This window comes from Pollicipes pollicipes, unplaced genomic scaffold, assembly GCF_011947565.3.
Source record: "Pollicipes pollicipes isolate AB1234 unplaced genomic scaffold, Ppol_2.1 Scaffold_7231;HRSCAF=8579_pilon_pilon_pilon, whole genome shotgun sequence".
In the NCBI taxonomy this organism is placed as follows: Eukaryota; Metazoa; Arthropoda; class Thecostraca; order Pollicipedomorpha; family Pollicipedidae; genus Pollicipes; species Pollicipes pollicipes.
The window spans coordinates 20,017,059-20,039,807 of record NW_023597034.1 but is presented as its reverse complement, the minus strand read 5'-3'; the positions used below and the strand labels follow the sequence as shown (position 1 = coordinate 20,039,807).

General features: G+C 51.3%; 1 protein-coding gene across 1 annotated transcript; it reads left to right on the top strand.

Annotated features, from left to right (window-relative positions):
• The first annotated feature begins 928 nt into the window (after positions 1–928).
• On the top strand, positions 929–22,404 carry LOC119109821 (uncharacterized). Its single transcript, XM_037233573.1, has 12 exons — positions 929–973; positions 1,442–1,533; positions 9,827–9,941; positions 10,936–11,037; positions 12,119–12,307; positions 13,676–13,815; positions 15,455–15,728; positions 16,188–16,391; positions 16,688–16,920; positions 17,932–18,097; positions 20,824–20,951; positions 22,230–22,404. Exons 3-12 carry the CDS (start codon positions 9,882–9,884, stop codon positions 22,402–22,404), a joined length of 1,671 nt encoding a protein of 556 aa, XP_037089468.1. The 5' UTR covers positions 929–973; positions 1,442–1,533; positions 9,827–9,881.
• Positions 22,405–22,749: the final 345 nt, after the last annotated feature.

Genomic DNA, 22,749 nt, shown 5'->3' with positions numbered 1-22,749 from the left:
TCGTGTTTCGTTTAGAGATGGTGTGAGTAAAATTAGATGTATATTTTACGCTAGATACGTAAGTGGCCAGCCTTTAATAATTTGGTTTGCTCATGATAATGCAGTTCTACTTGAAGTCTGGGTGTGGCAACTGACAGTGACGTTGCTATTCGCCGGATAGCCTAATAGCTGTCACGGTACATTGCGTACACGACACCACCGTACACGGATATCGCGTGCACGGCCCCTCGAAGGCGATGCCACGATACATTTTTGGTGTAAGCATTTTGAAGTTTTTATGACGCTCTGAATGGTATCTTCAATGTGCGATTTTTATAACCGCGCATCCAGCAAGCATGCTCATCACCTTACTAATTTCGTTTCAGCGCGATTGCTTATAATCTGGTGTTGCGTCACTGTCTGCACAAAGTGAATCGAGAACCCATTTCCAGCTGTCGTTTTGAGAACATTTTCCCCAGCCTATGGCTGCCACAATTAAGGCTATCATCTGGTACAAGATTTGGGCCGTCACCTTGACCAGGAAATCTTAAGTTGGGTGCGGCACGAGACATGAATTGAAATGTACGGATGTGTTAAGCGTTTCGGCAAAATCAGAATACCACGAGTTCTTATGCGCACCAATATGGCGCCTTAAGAGAAAATACAAACATCGCGTTTCGTTTACCGCCTACATTTCAATTCAGTGAAACGTTTCGGTTTGACTTGAGCAGGGTTTGCAGCGAGCAGTGACGTTTCGGTTTGAGGGGCATGAGCAGTTCACCACGAGCAGTCGCGGTCGTTATGCGCGATTCGACACCACTCTAGCCTCGTTGCCTTGGACTGTGTCGGCGTGCCGCTTGAACGCGACGCAAGGTGGTAAACCTGTAGCTAAACTCTGGTTCTGCTGTCTGAGAACCGACCCACGATGGACTTGAGTGCAGGACGGAGCCGCCGCAGCTCCGTGGTAGCCGGTGGATACGATGAGTTCTTCACGGTAAGACTTGGTGCATGCAGCGCAGCGTACTTCGGTGACTGAGAGCGTCACCAGGCTAGCTTTAACGTTTTCAGGTATGGCTGAGTGCGTGCCAGATCTCTCGGGTTGCTCATGACCGGTGTGTTACCAGATCGTCACTAACAACTTTGTATGCAAGGGCTTAATGTGTGAACTTAGTGGTCACTGTGCTCATTATTGCGTGGTGTTTGCGAGGCACAACAGACGCCTAGCGAATGTACTAATATTGTGAGCCCTGGCCGAGTTGATCCCTACTTCCGCTCACTCAGACATGTGCCTAGATCCCAAAGTTGAATCGTAAAGGGTTCCATGTTAATGAGATCCTGGGATCTTTTTGGGGGGGAGGGGTAGGGCATTTTTCAGTGGTCAAGACAATCAACTCTTGCTTGGTCCCGGTTCATGCAATTTTGGCTCGCATCGCACCATTCTTTGATGCATTTACGACATCAGCCGACAGATGGCATCACCTCTCAGCCGGATGGTGAGCGCTCGCCAGCCGCCAAACGTCGCGGCTCCGGCAGGGCCACGGAGTTTCGGAACGAGTGAGTCAACAGCGACCCGCTGATCCCGACCCGACTGCCATTCTATCGGGAACGAGATTCGCCTGGTTTGCAGATATCCGGGAGCATATGAGGGCACACATAGCCCGCTTCGTTATCAAACGTCTGGCTTTTCTGACAGTACAATTTGTCTGGAACCGGTCTCGTTGAGATCTCTTGAACAGCATGGACGTAGGAACAGGGGGCCAGGGGGCCATGGTCCCCCACCTTTCAAGGTGCGGGTGGGACAGCAGTGCTAACTGCCCCCCTCCTCCACACACACCATTTATATTAAGGTTGCGTTTAGCTTAATTTTGCACCACATTAAACATACGTGCCAATTTGTCTAGTTCACCAGCCATCTTCCTCTAGGTGCGTCATCTTTTTCGTTTGCTTATTGGTCATCGTTCAGTGTCACAGCCACATGCCGAAGCCGCGCAGACTATGAAGACTGCAACGCCGGGCGTCGAGGCTGTTGACTTGCGAGCGCGCGTGTTCAAAACCATGTTGCATAGATTTTTATCAGTAATCAATTCTAACTGAATGTTGAACATTTTAAGACGAAGATGAATTGGCCATGTAAATACAAATTTGGGGCCCATCTCATCTATCTACGTCCAGGGCGTCCTAAATGTCTCTGAAGAACACAGAAAAACATGAGCCTGTAGTCTATGTGACAATTATTGGACGACCTTCAGCGATCAGGCATGTTGTTGCGTCAATGAGGGTTCCTATGCTGATCCGGGGCCAACTGCGAGGGTCAGAAGACCTCCCGTTTCAGGAAGGGCAACAATATGATATGATATATCCTTCTCATGTCCTCCGGATCGACCAGGAGACCCCACCCCGTTTGGCCAGAATGACAGGCAGAAGACACTTCGCGATGGGACGGAGTGGCCCTTCAGCCCCTGACCGGAACCGGTAATGTGCCTCTAGTGTTCTACTCAAGGGGCCCCTTGCCCGGGAGGAAATAAGGGGTCTCATTATTATTGAGTAGAGTGGGGTTCTCATTATTGTTGAAAAGAGTGGGTCAAAATGATTTTTTAAAAAACCAACAAGGGCATCCCATGTTTTCCCGAGGAGGCTCATTTTTCATGATGGATGAGTGAAAAATTACATTCAGAAGTTTAAACATGCCCTCCTGCAGTCTCGAGAGCAAGGACAGCGATGGTCTGGGTTGCAGCTTCCGTAAAACCGAACGGCGTCGGCCATTGCAAGTGTCACCAGACGGCGGGAGACACGTTAATCTGTCTTCTGGACAGATTAATAGTTACGGAAACACGAAAAATAGAAAATCTACCTTTACTCTTCCAGTTCCACCACCAGATTCTAGCACCACTTCGCGGTGCTTTAAGAGCGCATCTGTTCCTATCATCAGTCCAAAAATCGCACACGTAAAGTACGCGCCCAGACTGCCTTGTAGATGTAATATCTGATATCCTGAAGCATTCAAAAGTACTTCTTTCAGAAGCGTCATTATTTTCTTTCACCCGTTGGCCACGACTCGGTATTAGCTGTTAAACCGACGCTGCGCGGCCTACGAAGACTGTAACGCCTGGCGTCGAGGTTTTTTTAACTAAGATTTGCGAGTACGCATGCTCAAAATTATGTCACATAACTTTCATTACGAACCGGGTTAAGTGTTTAAAAGAAATTATGGCAGAACCGTTGTCATTTTTGTCCACCGGTGGGCCTTGACGAAAAGTTAACCATTAAGCTAGCGCTCCGTGGACAATGGAGACTGCAGCGCCGGGTGTCGAGGTTTTGTTGCTAAGATTTGCGAGCGCGCATGTTAAAAACCACGTTATATAAATTGCATCACTAATCGATTCTGACTGAATGATAGACATTTCCAGACAAACATGGCCTGGCGACGTTAATACACATTGTTGACTACTCGATCTACAATCAAAATGTTCACCCTCAAATTTTGATCAGACATATGGATCTACAATCTACCTTCGCGATCTCCTTAATGTTTGTAGAACGCAGATAAAATATTATGAAAAAGCTTCTGAGTTATATCTGTTAAGAAGGAGTCCACTAAGTCATGGCAAGTTAAGGACACCGGTGATTAATTCTATGCGGTCGTTAAACGCCTGAGTTCTGCAGTTTATTGACCTTAACATACGCTCGGGTTGGGGGTCAAATTGACTCGCCCCGAAGGGTTTTCCAGAATGGTTTTCGAACGGCGCGGTGCAGTCGCGCCATGTTTTGCATAGCTGTAGAAAATTGAATAGTGGATCGCTTAGCATAACACAATTTAGATGTACTTTGTAAGGTCGCTAGCCTATGGCAGGTCAAAGTCAGGGCATGGTTTCAGCGAAGTCAACTTCTAGGGAATCGTTCAATATGATGCAACAATGGAGTGTTAGACGAAGCCATGCATCTCTAAGATGCTTTCTTAGGCAACACAAATATTGCATGAGCAAATTACGTTGACTTGAGGCCAGGTATAGAGGTCAGACCAGGGTCAAAACCAGCTTGTTTTGTTACTCTAGCGCTTGCTGCATGAGATGGCTTCTGGTGCTCATTTCAAATTTATTGATAGCAGCAACCGCATTATACATCTTCCATGGACCTCTTAGAGGTCAGAATAGGTCATTGACCTAGGTCAACATTTTGTTTTTAGAAATACACTGACTAGCGTAATCTTTGTCGCTTATTTAAATGCAAAACTCAGAGCGGTCTTGTATGGATTTGGTCACCATGACCTTCAAAAGGTCAAACAGGTCGCTGATCCTAAATGAAGATGTGATGTTTTGCTTACACACAGTTATCCAGGTTCTGGGTGCAATTTGGCGACCAACCTGGAATTAGACCTTGTTTGAATTTATTTGACCCAAAAGTCGTGACCTAGGAACCTCAAACTTTAAGCTAAGTGAGTTCACGTGCAGGTCAACACGCCCTGTGAATTTGGTGTATCTAGCTTTCTTAGGCCTCGAGATCTCAGGGAAGTCAAATTGACCCCCGACCGAGAGAATGGTATCTAGCCGGCCACCCGGGCGCGTGTTAAAAATGTAAACAGAATTGATTTCACGGTAACTGCTGGCTTCCGTTCTGGTTGAAACGTAAAAATAACAACGAAACGAAGAAAACTGTATCCCTTGTTAACAGGCAAGCTATATCCGGAGATATCCTTTGTGGGGGGCTTTTTCAACATAAAGGGGCCTTTTGTCAACCCTGTGTTCCTCTTAGCAAGGCTCCGTCTACCCTCTGCCTACACACAAAAACGGATCAAGTCATCTACGTTGAATGATGGGCAACTGAATGTTCGCTGGGCCAATTCTTACCTAAAGTAGACAGCTTCCCGGCGGCATTTTGCTGGGGCGATGTGGTGTTAGGGAAGACAATTCGGAAAAAGGTACTGCCGCAGGTGTCCAACACATGCTTTGCACCCCAATTAGTAGCAATGCTGATCCAGAAATTGCAACAAAGCAGCCATGACATCAGTTCGCGGTCAGTCATTCGGAGGCAGCCGGGCCAGGACAGTGACCACCGACGGTGGACGGGAGCAGAGCTCAGACAAAGAATATATGACAGAATGGTCTTCATTCTGTGGCTTGGTTTTCGAAGGAGAATCTCCAGCTCTATGGCTTTTGTCACATCGTGTTTGGCAGTTTCATGCTTCCGAATTTGTTTTCGCCTAAAATACCGCGACAAGTCTTATCTCTTGAATAGCAGTCAGTGAAATGAAAGCTCATGCAAAACCTGTTGTTCGGTGAGCCATCGATTTACTTTCAAAATTCTCACCAGGCTAGGCTCAGGCCATATTTTGGCATCCACCCTGTGGAGACAGACGCCTCCTCAACGATCCAAAATGCCTACCCGCTCGTGGAATTTCGGTTCCCCAGGACAGGCAACGTTGAAACGGACGAATTACCTTGGGAAGCTGGAAAGCCTTATTTCTCGAATGACATAGATAAGTCGGATAGGCAAGAGTGTGCACCAATGAGAAACAGCTCTAGGTGCATATCTAGAATAGCAGTCATTATAATAAAGAGCAGTAACCTCCATCTCTACTCCTCCCCCGCCCCCGGTCGTCGGGCTTTTTTCCAGAAAAGAAGCTCCTGAGGTACGCCCTGAGCTTGGCCCCCCACTTTTTGAGACGCTCCTACCCCTATGATTACAGAGCAAAAAATATAAGCATATTGCTATGACACTTGTGGTATAAGCCTGTAGTGAAACATCGATGGTCGATCATCGATTTTTGATGGAGGCTTGCACCCTAGATATCATAATATACCTATTTTCATCCAGTCATTCTTCAACGAGGAATAAGGCTTATAGCACTGTTCTATCTTAATGCACTTTGCGGTGCGTACACGGTGTTCTGGCACTTATCGCGGTGAGTTGGTTAACGGGGATTCATTGAATAAGCTTAGAGCGAGAAATGGGATTTACCCTTGGGACAACTTATAAGTTGTGGGTAAAATATGTGATCCAGGGTGTGAGAATGCAACCTGGGGAACGAGATCTACGGGATGGCATGCTCACCCCACGGTCAGCCCCGCAACCCACCCCCAAAAAAGAAGAAAACGCCCAAAACCCGACACGCAGTGCATCTTAACGAGCGGAACACACTAGTCCCCAAGTGCCTGAGAAATGTAGAAGTTAATTTATTGCCAGATCAGTACCCAATTAAGCACGTGATAGGCTCGCCTGAATCCTCTTGGGTTTGTTTAAGTCATTATGTGTGTGCCGAATTTCCTCGAAAATGTATGGCGAGAATCGGGAGCAGCAGGCATCAGGACGCTGCGGCTGTCGAGACGCGCCCCGAGCGTCGGCAGGGAGACTGTGCTTCCGCCAACCGAGTTACACACTAGGCTGTCGAGGCGCGCCCCGAGCGTCGGCAGGGAGACTGTGCTTCCGCCACCCCTGAGTTACCGCACTATTTTGTTCCCACTGCTCCGTGCGCAGCCGGTTAGTCCGTGTTAATCGCAATCCATGCAGGAGACATCAAATGAACACATCCTGTCAGCGAAAGACTTCTTTGAAAGGCTTGTTTTAAGGAATCTATTGAGGGAGGATCGCCGGGAAGGATATCGATCTATCGAGAAATAGCTTCCAGTGGTATGATATTTTGGGGCGAGTGGCGAGGTTTTCGAGGGCCTAGAACTATAAAATATCAAGGGCAGCCGGTTTGCAGTGTTCTGCTCTGCCGGCTGGCTAGCAGCCGATTCAGCCGCGGCCTGCTCGCTGGGGACTTTCATTGTAGACTTCAGACAGGGCTCCTCCACCCCTGGGAGAAGCGTCAGACTCAACAAAGGCTTGTAAGCTGGAAGTTGTTATTCTGGCAATAATCTAACCTCATTATAGCAGAATATGCTCGTTAAACGACGTTATAAAACAAGTGTTGATTAAATTGACAAAGCTCGACGCTTCCAGATGTGCTTGTGGTCACGCGTGAACAAAGTTAGGCAAAAAATGCATTTAAGAACTAAGACGTTGGGCACAGAAAATGGTTTGAATCTGAGCAGACACTACCATTAAATAATCAAAGTAATGCATCATTCGAGGTCCCGCATCCCACCACCCGATTCAAGGTACTACGATAAGGACTGCATGTGGGGAGGAGGATTACAGCGATTCATATGGCTCGATGCGACAACCCATGAGCTCAAAGTTATCATGACGCCTAGGCTCAGGGCCTTGCTTGCTTATCTGAACAAGCGATTGTTTGCGGCCAACCGGGACCCAACGCCGGCGGTCCGCACGATGGGTATGTGGCCGGGGCTGTCGGTCCGTTAGTCCTGAGATTGACGAAGTATAATGAGGACAAGGATTGGGTGGCGCGCGATTGAGAAGGGATCCGAAACCCACCCCCCTCAATCTCCTTCACGCGCTGAGTACCAGCCACGGTATCCTCGGTATCCGTACGGGTGCCCGGCCCGCCGGCCGACAGCTGAAAATGAGCTCTGTGATAGTGAGGAGGCCGCACGGAGAGTCCCGGCGGCGGTAGCACTTCTCCCCTTGATCATTCTCTGGGTCCACGAATTATCGCACTGGGGTCTTTCATTTGTGCAAGCATTTGTGAGAACTACCATCAAGAGCAGCGTCCACGTTTCAGGACCGAATCTAAAACTGTTCTGCAACTACAGGCCGGCTACACAAAAACACTTTTCTGCTATGCTAAACGCAGAGACGGGGCGGCGCCGGTGGGTCGCCAGGGGTTAAATCAATCAAAACAATCGCTGGCCTTTTGAGCCGGGCGCCACTTGGCGGACCGAATAGGGCCAATTCCTTCATGATTCTGATTTGTGACAACTTATTTCCAATCAGGGGGCCATAATTTTACAAATAACGTGAACAAACCATGGAGTGTTGGTGCCGAGGCCATTGTTCAGCCCGATGTGGGCAGCAGGCAACGTGCTTAATGCTCTGCAACTCGTAAGCGAAAACCAGCGAAGTTGTGGGGTCGTTCCAAATGGTCACCGACGTCTGCCACCTTAATCCCGACGGGGGCTCGCGCTTTACGTGAAAAGACTGCTGCACTTGTAACTAAACAACGAAATTGAGAGAGTAAGGCACGTTGTGCGTCATTCAGAGGCAAGTCATTGTAAGGGAATGCTCCACATTTGAAGGCATTGGAGCGAGCATTCTTGTCCGAAGTCAACCCTTGTTTACTTGGGAACGTTGATTCTTTTGCGGGATCAACTAGCACAACAAATGACATCAAAAAGTTTTGAGCCTGTGCGCTCTCAATCTCAGGAGCGAGAAAAGCGATGGCCGCGGTTGCAGTCTCCGTAAAGCCGGACGACGCTGGTCACTTTAAATAACACCAGACGGCAGGCGCCGTGTGCGCGAGATCGTCCGTTGCGAAAATTGTTCTGAGAGACTCAAAATATTTATGTACTGTTCAAAAATTAGACCGGCGCGTATCTTTTTTATTCTGAGCATGTCGTTTGGACAAACTAATAGCTACAAAAACGCAACAAATGGGGATTTTTCCTCCACTCTCCCAGTTTCACCACCAAGTTTGCTTTCCTGCTTACCAACACTGAAGTTCGCCGCGGGGCTAACGCCGAACACCTACAAAGACTGCAACGCCTGGAGTCAAGGTTTCTGTTGCTAAGATTTGCGAGCATGCATGTTCAGAGCTGCCCTTCAAGGTTGGCTGTATCCGGAGATTTTTCTTTTTGGGGGGGGGGGTTACCATTAGGGGTCCTTTCTCAAACCTGTGCCCCCCTGCCAAGGCTCTGGCTGCACCCCTGGTCCACGCCAGTGTTTGGGTCATTACGACATATCGCACACCTGGTCTGGGGCGTCTCTGGAGAGATTGTGCTTGTGGATTGGCAGTGGTCTGAGCGTGGGTTGTCCAGAGAGCCAATGTGCCAGGACAGCGGCACGGGTTGTCTTGACAGCCGGTGTGCCAGGACAGCGGTATGGGTTGTCCAGACAGTCAATGTGCCAGGACAGCGGCACGGGTCGTCTTGACAGCCGGTGTGCCAGGACAGCGGCACGGGTCTTGACAGCCGGTGTGCCAGAGCAGAGGCATGGAGCCTGTCTGGCCGCTCTGCGCCGCTGCCCGGCTACCGGGCGTCGTGCTCGACGCATTGTGAGGAACATTGGGGACAGCATTAGGGACAAAGTGTGAACCGCGCACTATTAACTGCGAGCCATGAATGACCCAGTGATTGATGAAGTGTGGCTCCTTTCGTTTTGCAGTGGGGAAAACGGCATTGTGACGGTGGATGGACAGCGGTGAGGAGCGTTTCAGTTGCCGGGCGTCCCGTTCAGCAAATCTCAAAAAGGACCGATGATCAGGCTGGGATAAAAACAATCTTAAACCCATTAATGAGACGACGCATGATAAGAGATTAGCTTGTTTCGCCAGTTTCTCACGATAAGATAAGGTTCGTTTCATCAGACGCCTTAGGCAGATTAGTGGTGGAATTATTCCGCTACAGTTTGTGTACAAAAATGTATTTGTATGGTCTTTGGCTCGTTAACTAATGCGCAAGATTCTGTGATTAGCGACGTACAGAGCAACACATCGCCCATCAAGGAATGTTTCGTACTCCAGTGATATTGGCCGGGGCCGGATGGAAGCTCTTGTGCTGACACGACCGCGCCATTTTTCCTTTTTCGTACAATGCCAGCGGACTGATAAAACTTTTTTTATTGGATACAGCGTTGTGCCCTACAGAGCACAACGAAGAAAAATGGGAGGCGATGATATTCATGGGATGGTCATAGGATATCCGGGAAGAGAACTATGCCTCCGCCGCCATATCTCACCTCACTCTTCTCTCAAGCACGGGTACTGACGTTATTTTCCTCTATTATTTTCTAGTGTGGATGGTACTGGATCCAAAAAGGGCAGTAGAAGAACGAGCAATGATCGGACGATGTCAGTTCGGCGGAAGGCCTCGGCACACGGAAGAGACATCAGGAGGCTGGTACCTGCTGTTAGTCATCACTCACGAATGGCTAGATCGGCACCCAGTGTAACTTATCGCCGACAGGGGCAGCTAGATGTTCTTGTACAACATATGGCCACACCGTATGGCCAACGACCGACTACAATGTGACTCACGAGTGATAAAGTTCCCCGTTCATCGACTGAGTCGTCGCCGTTGCAGTCAGTAGAGCACCGGAGACCTGGCCATCCCCAGTCAGTTGAGCACAGGACACTTGACCACTCTCAGTGAGTAAAGCACCGGACACCTGACCACCCTCAGTCAGTAGAGCACAGGACACCTGACCACCCTCAATCAGTAGAGCACAGGACAACTGACCATGACCACCCTCATTGAGTAGAGCACCGGACACCTGACCACTTGGGCACCAGATTATGTGAGTTCGCGTAGCAACAAACTACACTGGACTATTGGACTCGTCAAGGGTCAACTGGCTGCTAGTCCTGAGCGAATCAGAATGGGGCATGGCGGCCGTGTCGTGACATCACGCGGAACGCTAATTACATCAGCCAACGCTACCTTTGTACTGGAACGTGCTCGCTGCCTTGTCGGTGTGGCAGAGTCGGGGTGAATGTATCGAGGCATTCTTAGCAGACTCCGACTACAAAGACCTCCCCCCTCCAATTAATCTGCTCGTTCAAATTATTAAATGTATGGCCTATATGTGCGAAGTTACATGCTCCATTCGCACTCTAGATGTGTGCTACACTTCATCTCTCCTGAGGCTAAGCTTATCCTCTTGTGCTGTGTTTTATTTTGCACAAAGCCCTTACCCCGTGTAGTGCTTGTAAGATCCATGCAGTATTTGGGTGGTCTTCATCTTCCATAACGCCGGGAGCGTTTCCCTGCAGCAGATGGTCACGTGTATTCCATTCGTGTCATAGAAGCCTAGTCGGCGGCGTTGTGCTGGCTCTGGGACGCCGGAGCGCTCTGCAGAGCGGCCAGTCCGGCCAGTGGCGCTGCGACTGCTGCCCTCCCACAGAGTGGCGCTGGCTCGGCGGACAGCGCGCCGCTGGGCGTCAGGAGCACCGTCAGCGGCTTCCTCGACGGAAACTACTACACGTCCAACGACTCCGTGCCCCTGGTGAGCTCCGCGACCACGAAACTTATTGTCTGGATGAAATCAGTCAGGGCAATCATGTCACTCAATCACTGACAGCAAACCCGTCTGCAACATCAATGTCGGTATATTGTACACTGATTCAACATGCCCCATGCACAGCTGATACAACATGTACCACCTGACACCTTGAAAGAATGTTTGTGACATCCCGAAATCCTTCGCAAGCAGACACTTTTTTGGCATATGTCACACAAGTACTTCCCACAAGTTGATATGGTATTCTGATCATTCTGATGCGTCGTTAGACTTTAAACACATATTTCTATCGGTCGCTAGAGTTCTGAGTGATGTGCAAAAAAAATATTTACCACGCTCACCTCGAAACGTGTGCACGCGTTTCGAGGTGAGCGTGGCGAATACATATGCAGGCGCTGACAGATAGCGGGCGCTACCGCACGTCAGTCAAGTGACTCAAAGCCGGCATCTGTCTTGCAGATTTGGAGTAAATGGTCCTGAAACTACGTGGGAATAACGCAATTCATCCCATTCTCCCTTAAATCGCAGTCCGTGGAGATGTCATTTATCATTTAACTTCAACTGGCGAAGCTAAGATGATGGTTAGCAGAAAATTACAGCTAAGAAATCAAGTTTCATTATTTTACATCATAAGACTTAGAATGTACCGCCAAAAACGATGGACACCCTGTTTGTATGTACTCGTGAAAAGCCGCGAGAGGGGTTTAAGACGATCTGTTGAATGGGCCCAGAATTGGTGTGGAATGCCCTTGGGGTGTATGTGAGGCTATTTCAGTAAGTGTCCTTATGCTTTCGTCTGTCAAGGCACCGATTTCGGTATTCGAATAAATGCACTGAATACAGACGGTTGCTAGAGTAATCGAATATTGCAATTACTAATGCGACCCCCCCCCCCCCCCCCCCCGCCCCGTTCGTCCACGCTGCTCACGATCTTGGGCTGCGCAGCGGTTGCAGCTAGCAGCAGTCGCGCCAATCGCGGACGGAAAAGAGTCCAGCTGGAGCTTTGGCCTCCTGTGATGCGGGGGTCTATACCTGGTCTTTTCATCCGAAGCTTGCGACGCGGCAGGTGCATGTGTCGGAGAGCTTCAGCCGGCTGTTCCAACACACGTCCGATGAGGACACGGACAGCGAGGTGGAGGAGTTCATGGATAAGAAGTACGGCACCGAGGCCAAAAACCTCCGGGACGCGCTGAAGCTGAACTTTAATATCCGTAAAACCGCCACTGGTATTCCGCGTATGGAAGGCCACATGCGGGTAAGTCGTCTTGGCCACCATGAACTACTTTCTTAACGTGGTTCTGTACACAGTACACACAGCAGGCGCGGCCTGACAATCACTATAATTTTGAAAAGTGGTTTTGATTTAGTATGTTTGTTGTAACATGGCACTGCAATGCGGCAGATTCTTCTCTGAAACGACGAAGCAAGAACTATATGAAATGTTTCGCATGCTTGTGATGAATGATAAACTCATATGCATATATCCTAAGCACCTGCAAGCTGCAATCACGATCTTCTAGTCTCTTTACTTTCAAATATCGACCTTCTAACTTCGATACAATAGCAACATAGCGCGGAAGAGAGCTGTAAAACTTTGCTGGTGTTGAGAACAAATTGTGATCGATTTCCACTTCTCGTTTTCTCATTTAGGTCATGCTCAATTTCAAATAAGATCACCTTTCTTGTTTGTAGTTTACATGTCATTTACCCTAAAAGCAGTGTTGATAACAATCCTGGAAAAGGTAATAAAGATGATAAAGGTTTATAGGTAGGTCGTAAGTAATAAATAGACAATAAATAGGTCCATGGGTAATACAGGTGTGTGCCTACATGGGTTCACAGAGGACTACATAGGATTTAAATATGCAAGATAATTTGATGCTCTCCAAAAATAGCGAACTTCAATATGCCGTCTATGCCATTATTCCTTAAAGTGAATAGTCACTAGCAATCTAACAGTTGTCCACATCATCATGATCATCATCGCCATCATCTATTTATTTATTTTCACATCCATGTGAATTGCTCTCTCCGGCCAAGCCTCAGTCGTATTTGTGCACAAATACAACAAACAACAAAATTAGCAAGCGAAAAATTTGACCGTGGGCATCGATTAGCCACCGCGAGGCGTCAGCATTATGCCAGGACGCGTCATTCGTACTCGTCAACGAGCTGCCCCAGCCATGGCCACGCCTGCCTTCGATGTACGCGCAGTATCCCTGATTCGGCAGACAGCAGGACGCTCAGACAGCTCAGGCGACAGTAGAATATTCGCGAAAATCGGAATGGTCTTATCGTACTGGCGAAAGGAGGTTTGATCAGTTCGCACAGTGGCACGAACCGTATCACTTTAAAGTATTCGGATTATCATCATGTGTCCTATAATTCCTGTCAAACCATCCACATCTCCACATGACGAGGGCGTCCTGGAAGAATCAATCAGTAATGGCTGGGATCGGAACGTTACCAAATAAGTTAAGTTTTGTTAACCTCTGGGCCTCACATACAGCGCAAGGTGTGATGTAACTCTCCCGGCGCAGTTAACTCGTTCCCTTGACATATGTGCGAAACAGTACACAGCATACTGCGCTGCAATACCTGTGTACTTCTGACCGGTGGCCAGCTCCCAGACCGTAAGACGGCTCAGTCGGACGCCAAGGACCTGTTGTACCGGGGTACTAGTTACCTGGTTGAGGCGCCGCTGCGCCTGGAGAGGTCGACGCGCGCCCTCACCCGTACCGCCATCGCCAGAGCCGTGGACGGGTAGGTCACCGGCGTACTGGCGCTGCTGCCGGGGGGTTCACACGCGCTCCGTCCAAACTGGCCGGCACGCGGTCTGCCTCAGTGCTTTGCATTATAGCATACTTGGTCATACAGTTACTCTGGTTTTTGTTACTTTGTCATACAGTCGGCTATAAACCGTTTAAGAGAATGTTCCACATTTAAAGATATCGAAGCAACCATCAGATCTTATGAAATAAGCTCACTCATAACTATTGGCATACTTTTAAGTGGAAAGGCTGCTCTAAACACAATCTGTCTACTTGGTAAAAATATTCCTCAATACATCATTAGTGGATTGCGCCATCGTGCCTTGCACAGCATTGATTGATAATCAATTAACAACTGTTATAAACGCCCGACATGAACCATTGGACAATTATATTTTCTTGGCCTTGACCACCGCAGACTAATGAAATGGCAGACTTTGAATGAAGTTTTTATGACATCATGAATGCCTAGGTGATCTTGAAATAGTTCGCACAAAATGACCTGCACGAAATAATCTGCTCATAACAGTCTGCACGAAAAAGTCTGCAAATCTTCGCGGGTGTTAAGCCCAGAAGCTGGAAGGGTTTAGGTCTTAAGCAAGGCAGGGCTGTGAACTCCACTGAGTGATCTTCAAGATGGCTCTTTCAGTTCGACAACCCACACAAATGTGGAACACTCCCTTAAAATTCGATGGAAACTGCCTGTCATCAAAACTGAAGGTCAGCCTGGTGCTATGCTGACAATGCCTATGCATCTCCTGCACGACAAGGCTTGCGTTTGGTCTGGAGCAGTCTCCTTACTCAACTCACACATCTTTGGCCCGCAAACTTTGCATCGGGATGCCCGACACCTCAAGGCCTCTCCAGCGCTGCGGCGCCGTCACTGTCTGCCTCTCCAGCGCTGCGACGCCGTCACTGCCTGTCTCTCTAGTGCTGCGGCGCCGTCACTGTCTGCCTCTCTAGCGCTGCGGCGCCGTCACTGTCTGTCTCTCTAGTGCTGCGGCGCCGTTACTGTCTGCCTCTCTAGCGCTGCGGCGCCGTCAATGTCTGCCTCTCCAGCGCTGCGGCGCCGTCACTGTCTGCCTCTCAAGCGCTGCGACGCCGTCACTGCCTGCCTCTCCAGCGCTGCGGCGCCCGTCACTGTCTGCCTCTAGCGTTGCGGCGCCGTCACTGTCTGTCTCTCTAGTGCTGCGGCGCCGTCACTGTCTGTCTCTCTAGTGCTGCGGCGCCGTCACTGTCTGCCTCTCTAGCGCTGCGTCATCGTCACTGCCTGCCTCTCTAGCGCTGCGGCGCCGTCACTGTCTGTCTCTCTAGTGCTGCGGCGCCGTCACTGTCTGTCTCTCTAGTGCTGCGGCGCCGTCACTGTCTGCCTCTCTAGCGCTGCGGCGCCGTCACTGTCTGTCTCTCTAGCGCTGCGGTGCCGTCACTGTCTGCCTCTAGCGTTGCGGCGCCGTCACTGTCTGCCTCTAGCGCTGCGGCGCCGTCACTGTCTGCCTCTAGCGCTGCGTCATCGTCACTGCCTGCCTCTCTAGCGCTGCGGCGCCGTCACTGTCCGCCTCCCCGCGCTGCGTCACCGTCGCTGTCCACCTCGGCCAGGGAGCGCTCGCGCTGTCACTGTTCGCCTCCGTCAGGGAGCGCTCGCGTCGCATGTCCGAGATCCAGTCGCGGGGCGCAGCCGTATCGTCCGGCTGGCTGGAGGTGCAGCGACAGCTGAAGCAGGTGGCGCGCCTGGCCGAGGAGGAGGAGAACGAGGCAACCATCGCCGCTACGCAGGCCACCGAGGGGCAGATGGACCTGGTGCGAGAGCAGCTGGTACGGGAGGTGCACCGCAAGACCGTTCGTGAGGAGGTGACAGAGGCGCAACAGTGGAAACAGATGTTCTTCAAGGGTATCGCCAAAAACAAGGTGCGCGGTGGTCATCGGAACGGGGTCACGCCATTTTGCAGAGATCATGGTCAGGCTTGAGTGTTGCGTGATGGTTGAGTAGGAGCGTGGGGATGTGGAGCTTCCTGATTAACTTCTGAAGGAGTAATCACTCCGAAAGAAACTGCGTCTGGATGTTGAATTTTACGGGTGCTTGCGATCACCACGTGACTTCACATTGAATTGAGTCGAATCAACCCGACTTCTAGCATAAGCTATCATTAGCATCGAATTGACTTCTAACATAATGACTTGACGTCCCCACGAAATCCTCGTTTTTGTTCAATCTGAATAGCGCTAGCCAGTTTTTCCTAGATGTGCCGTTTCGCTTCCTCCCCGTAATGTTCAGTTTGTACTACGCCACATTTTCCCGCCTGGTGACCTCACGAGGCGGTCTTCAGGAGTGGTCTTCTCGCTGGCCGTCTGAGCATGCTGTTTCAGCTGTCTCCGGAGGCCATGGAGGCGGTGGCGTCGACAAGCGAGCACATGTCCTCGGTGCTGAGCGAGCTGTCTGAGGCCTTCTCGTGCAGTGAGCTGGACGAGGGCTCGCGGGAGGAGGTGGCGGTGGAGCGCTCACTGGACCTGATGGACGCTTGCCTCAACGAGCTGTTACGCTGTGTCCTCATACAAACTATCAATATCGAGGTCAGCCTGGAAGACGTGGTTGGGAACGCATTGTCGTGTCCGAGGCGAGCGTAGCAAAACTGCTTGAAACTGCTGTGAATGGCATCGGAAGTTATGGGTCGTATTTCCTGGGGACTTACCAGCTCAGGACTTGCCCGTTCATATCTTTTGTCTGTATACAGACACGCAGTTTTGCTAAGATACCCTGTGAACTGAACAGGGCTTTGTTTCTTAGGCAATGACTGTGACGTAGACGTCACGGTAAAACACACTCATTAGCGCACCTGTGGGCCTGTGACGATATCCCTCAACATCAGGTCACCATAGAGAGGGAGCGTCAGATGCAGGAGTTCAAGCGGGGGCGTCCGGCGGCTGCGCGGAAGAGCCAGTCGGACGACGGGCCTGACGTGGGCTCGACCAAGCAGGAAATCGGCAACTCGGTCGCCAAGATCTTCAAGCGTGTCAACGACCGAGAGATAAGGCGGGAGGAGCGCGTAATCGACAGGGCGTCTGAGTACAAATGCCTCGTTCAGGAGGACCTTATCAGAAAGTGAGGCCAACGATGACACCATAAAGTTATACCGTGCTTTCTTGCTCATCTTTTGTCAAACCGTTTACAAAGCGTACAGGTAAAGGAGCGGTACATAGCTTTGCGATCAATGCCGACACCTTTTCCGTGCACACACACACACTATTCGTTATAGGATCCAGGTCAAGTTATTTTTTTTCGAAACACAAATAGCCAGTGGGTTATAACGCCATTGAGGTTGTGCGCGTGTTATATGTGCTCTTTAAGAGGTCTATTACACGCGCCTGGATTAGGTGCTGGCCTTCTTCTTGCTGTTGCAAGACAGCAGGGTGACAGGGCAGCCTATCCAAATTGGTACCCATCGCTGCGGACCCTGGCCGTCTGGCGTTTCGCGTGCATACCGTTTGTGTGCATCACTGTCATCGTTGTTTGTTGGTGATCCATACCCTAAATTTGACGAGGCGGGCCCTCGTGGATTTTGATCTGACCGATGTTCGTGTTGCGTCCGAGCGGTGCGGTGCTTGGGTTGATAGCCCTACGTGCAGAGCTATCTCCACTCACACCTTAGCCGTTTTCACGACGCATCAATGCACTGCAAGTTTTTCAAGGATGTCATTCACCGCATGCTTTCCTATCTCTGTTCAAATGCGACCGCGCACTCCATCTGAACTGACGCGTAGAACAAAGTGTAATGCTTATGGCGCTGCGCTAGTTGTTGACGTGCTTGTTTTAACTTCTCCGAAATGATTACGGTCAATTCCAATGTCGCGAAACTTTTCAACAGGAACTTGTTAATGTTACTGACTAAAGCCCGGAATGGGTGGCTTGTACAGTTGTCCATCTGAATCTAGTTTTACAGTCAAAACCTTAACTTCTCAGCAGCTTTCTTGACGACTTCCAGATCCCAGCTGTCCGTTGATGCGTCGGCTGAAAAGAAGCTGTGCTGGGTCCTTGCCTCTCGGCGTCGCGCCGTTCAGTGCGCCCTGCTGGCTGGGGTAACCTGACCCGTGCCCCATCTGGCCGCCTTGCCAGGGTCTGGCAGCGTCGCGTGACGAGACTATGCAGTCATGAGAAGGCGCGCCGCATCATCGAGGCCGAGGACCCGGCCACCATGGAGGACCCGACGCGCATCGCCGTCAGCGACCACTGGGTCCGCGTGCAGGCCCAGATGGTCATCGACAAGTTCAGGGCCAAGAAGGTGACGCATCCGCAGATGGTTGAGACAGTATTGTGACGAAAAGCACGGTGGCAACAGCATGATGAGCTTGGGAGATGTCAGCGATTTTTTGGTGCTGTCACGCATTTCGCTACCGGTTCGCTTCGAACATGTAATTTCATGCTTAGCTGATCTCATTGGTATTGGAGCCGGTCTACGTCACACACACACACACACACACACACACACACACACACACACACACACACACACACACACACACACACACACACACACACACACACACACACACACACACACACACACACACACACACACACACACACACACACACACACACACACCACACACACACACACACACACACACACACACACACACACACACACACACACACACACACACACACACACACACACACACACACACACACACACACACACACACACACACACACACACACACACACACACACACACACACACACACACACACACACACACACACACACACACACACACACACACACACACACACACACACACACACACCACACACACACACACACACACACACACACACACACACACACACACACACACCACACACACACACACACACACACACACACACACACACACACACACACACACACACACACACACACACACACACCACACACACACACACACACACACCACACACACACACACACACACACACACACACACACACACACACACACACACACACACACACACACACACACACACACCACACACACACACACACACACACACACACACACACACACACACACACACACACACACACACACACACACACACACACACACACACACACACACACACACACACACACACACACACACACACACACACACACACACACACACACACACACACACACACACACACACACACACACACACACACACACACACACACACACACACACACACACACACACACACACACACACACACACACACACACACACACACACACACACACACACACACACACACACACACACACACACCACACACACACACACACACACACACACACACACACACCACACACACACACACACACACACACACACACACACACACACACACACACACACACACACACACACATATCGCCATATGACCTAAAGCAGCTGGAGCGCCGGCGGACGGGGTTATACGGGAATGCGCGGTGGCCGGTTGCGGAGAAGGTCAGCATACGCGTCAGTAGTAGCACGCACTGACGATGACCAAAACTAGTTTCGCACGGTCACGGCCGAATTTCTGCCGTGGGTCGTCACAAAGATTGACCGCGTCACGCGTTCAAAGCTCTTGGCTTTTCATCCGGCAGTGGGCGCGCTTGCGTGCCCTAAAGCATGGTTTAAATCATTGTAAATCTTATCTAAAACATTATTGTTGAGTTGTCGACCTTCAGTATACCAGGCGGAGTTGTCCGACCTTCAGTATACCAGGCGGTACTGGCTAAACGAAGTCATAGTGCAAACATAGGGGACATCGACAGCACTCGACGTTTCAAGTTGGCTCATGACCGCGGGTGATCATAAGCCCTATGATCACTCGTGATCACAGGGCTATGACCACGGAATCAAAGACCTTATAAGTGATCATAAGTTCTTTTGATTACGCACGGTTTTCTTCCGACCGCACAGTTCAAACACTGATTATTCCTTCCATTTCAGAAATATGTATCACTAAGAATTTGTAGACCGTGAAAGGCTCCGCATCACTAAAAATGATTTGCGATATTTGTATCTCTGTCCACCAACTGCTACCCCCGTCTTTGCACGTACTGGAGCCGCTCTCCATGGTGGACAGCTGTGAATTTGGATCGTGGGACGTCCCGAACGTGGACTCGGTAATTTGTGGGAGTCTCACTATTATCCGTGTAGCTGCTTGTGGTCTGTACGCGGTTACAAAAAGGAGGACACGTAGAAATGCGGATTGGATGTATGCACCGAGACCAGCATTAAGTTATGATTGTACCATGCTATGCATACACGCTGGTCTCGGTGCTGGTCACATACCCATGGTCACTATGGGGACCTATTTCCCATTTGATAACATGAAGACGTACTTCCGACATCGACTTTTGGCTAGGAAAAGCAATCCTGCAAAACACTGATTAGAGAGCAGCACGATCGGAGAACACCTGACTCTGACGAATCAAAACTGGACCTGTCCCGGACGGTCATTTTTGGCGCCCAAAGCTAAACATGGTGTGCAAAATTGAGTCAACAAGTTTGCATAACTTCCTCGCCTTGAATGGAGAAGTTTCTAAGATGGTGTCAGCGGGGCTGGAAGAGGGGGAGAGGGGAGGCTGGATATCGGCTCCGCATGCAAAAAGGTTCAGTAGTTGTGCCGCAATAGTGAAAACAAGCTTTCACGCAAGCGTTTTCCCGGAAATGGCTTGTCGCGACCACGTCATAATCACTGTGGACTGTCTGGAAAGAGCATTCTTGCACCGAATTATCGCTTTCAGATGCCTTGGTTTTTCCATCTAAAAATGACTACGTAGCATTTCGTTTTGATACTATGAAACACCGAAATATGTTTTGATCAGCAGTGGCACCAATCCATTTTCCGATCTCGAAGTTATAAATGTAACATGTGATCGCTTTTGATAGCGCACCACCATCACCATTCCACGCCTTTCCGTTGTGCGTTGCCAATATTGTCCTTCTCCGGTCGTTAGCCAATGAACCGATCGCTGAAGGAGGTGTTGCACACGGAAGGCGGCGAGCAGACCTCGGTGGGCAGCGCACTGGATCAGCGCCTGCGCGCCGTCAGAAACCGCTTCAGGCGCCCGGCCGTCTACGTCTGGTGCGTGCCACCCGGGCGTCGGGAGCCCGCCAGACCCGAACACGCCCTGAAGGTCGTCACGATCCCCAGCTGTCGAGTCCGTTTGATGTGCTGAGTACTCACCTACGTCACATTTTCTCTCAAAAGGGATGCTAGGTAATGTTTTTCTCTGTATGACACCGCCGAGTGAGATCCAGGAGAACTTCCACTGAGGGCGCGGGGCAGGGACCATCGCCTCCGTTGGGGCTTTGCGTGGCCCTTCCTGGCGGTTGTTAGGTTCGATTGCTTCATCCACGACCCATCGGTCTCCCTTCCCCCCCCCCCCCCCCCCCCCAGGATCAGCTTGGCGATCACTACCGACCGACGCACTGAATGCTTTAAATGGGTGTTACGCTGAAGCTCACTGACAGCGGGCTGCTTCCTTTGCTTTCGGTAGTGACGAGGACGACACGTTTATCGTGGAGCGGGCCCGGCAGCGGACCAGACTGACATCTCCGGTGCAGGGCCGTCCCGGCAGCCGCAGCTCTCTCAGGAGTCAGCCCTCGGCCCGGTCGCGACGGCCGTCCTCCTCCAGCACCTCCCGCAGCCCGTCCCCGCAACGCAAACGGAGGACGACACGAGCACCGGCGGCGCATAAGCCTAGGTCGCAAGGCACCAACAGCACGCAGACCTGATCGTCAGCCGTCGGCAGCGCACAGCTCAAACTACAAGATACCGACGGTCCGTAGTTCCATTCGTCAGGAGTCCGCAGCACGCAGCCCGAGTCGTCAGTCCACTGCAACTGCATCGAAGCGCTGGTCAACAGTCCTCCTCCGGCCAGCGCAGTCAAAGCCGTCAGTCGTCCTCGGCTCAGCGCGGCGCGAGCCGTCAGCAGTCCACGCCGCGAAGCGGCCAGTCGGCGTCGGCCGGCGGCGCGCGTCGGCGGTCGGGCGGAGCTGCGCCGCCGGCGGCGGCCGCCCGCAGCGCCAGCTACGTCACGGCGCGCAGCGCCAGCCCGGAGCCGGGCCGGCGCGGCTCCGGCGCGGCGAGGCGGCACAAGTCGCCGTCGCCGGCCGGCATCCTCAAGAACACCGGCGAGGACAGCCCGCGTCGCGGCCGGCCGGCGGCCACCTCGGCCGGCTCGCAGCGGGAGCGCGCGGCAGGGGACGCGCCGCAGTCGAAGCAGCGGCGGAGCGCATCCGGCGCGCCATCAGCGCGCCGCGCAGCGAGCCGAACGCATCGCGCGCAGACGGGCGACGGTTTTGTGGAGGTGGTGTCGCCCCGGCGCATGGCGCCAGACGGGCCGATGTCGGCGTCCAGTCGGGCCCAGCGCCACAAAAGCAGCAAGGCGGGCGGGTCCCGGGAGGAACGCCGGCAGGTCGCAGACCAGCGCGAGCAAGACCGCAACAAGCGACCGGAGAAGAAACGGAGCAGGAGCCACAGCCAGGTCGAGGGCCAGTACAGGTCACACTGGACGGCTCGCATTCGGAAGTGATCAGCGCAGCGAACCTAGCTCGGGGCTGATAAAGACGACTGAGGCATCCCCAGGACCATATCGGTCATTTAACCATGCTGCATGTAAACGGGGCATATGAGCGAACAAACGTGTATGACTTAAGAGTATACGCAGTTGGTGAAAACCTCAATAAGGTGAGTTTGCTGACCGAGCCAACTTGTTGCCGTTTTATATTGTGATTCATCTGACGTAGTGTTTGCACGAGCGATGCCCTATACCTGTCAGCCAGCCACCAGTATTTCTCTTACTCAGCGAGAATGGGCTCACATGCACTAACGAAGGGTCCGACGGCGACCGAATTAAGACACAGTGACGACCCCGCGC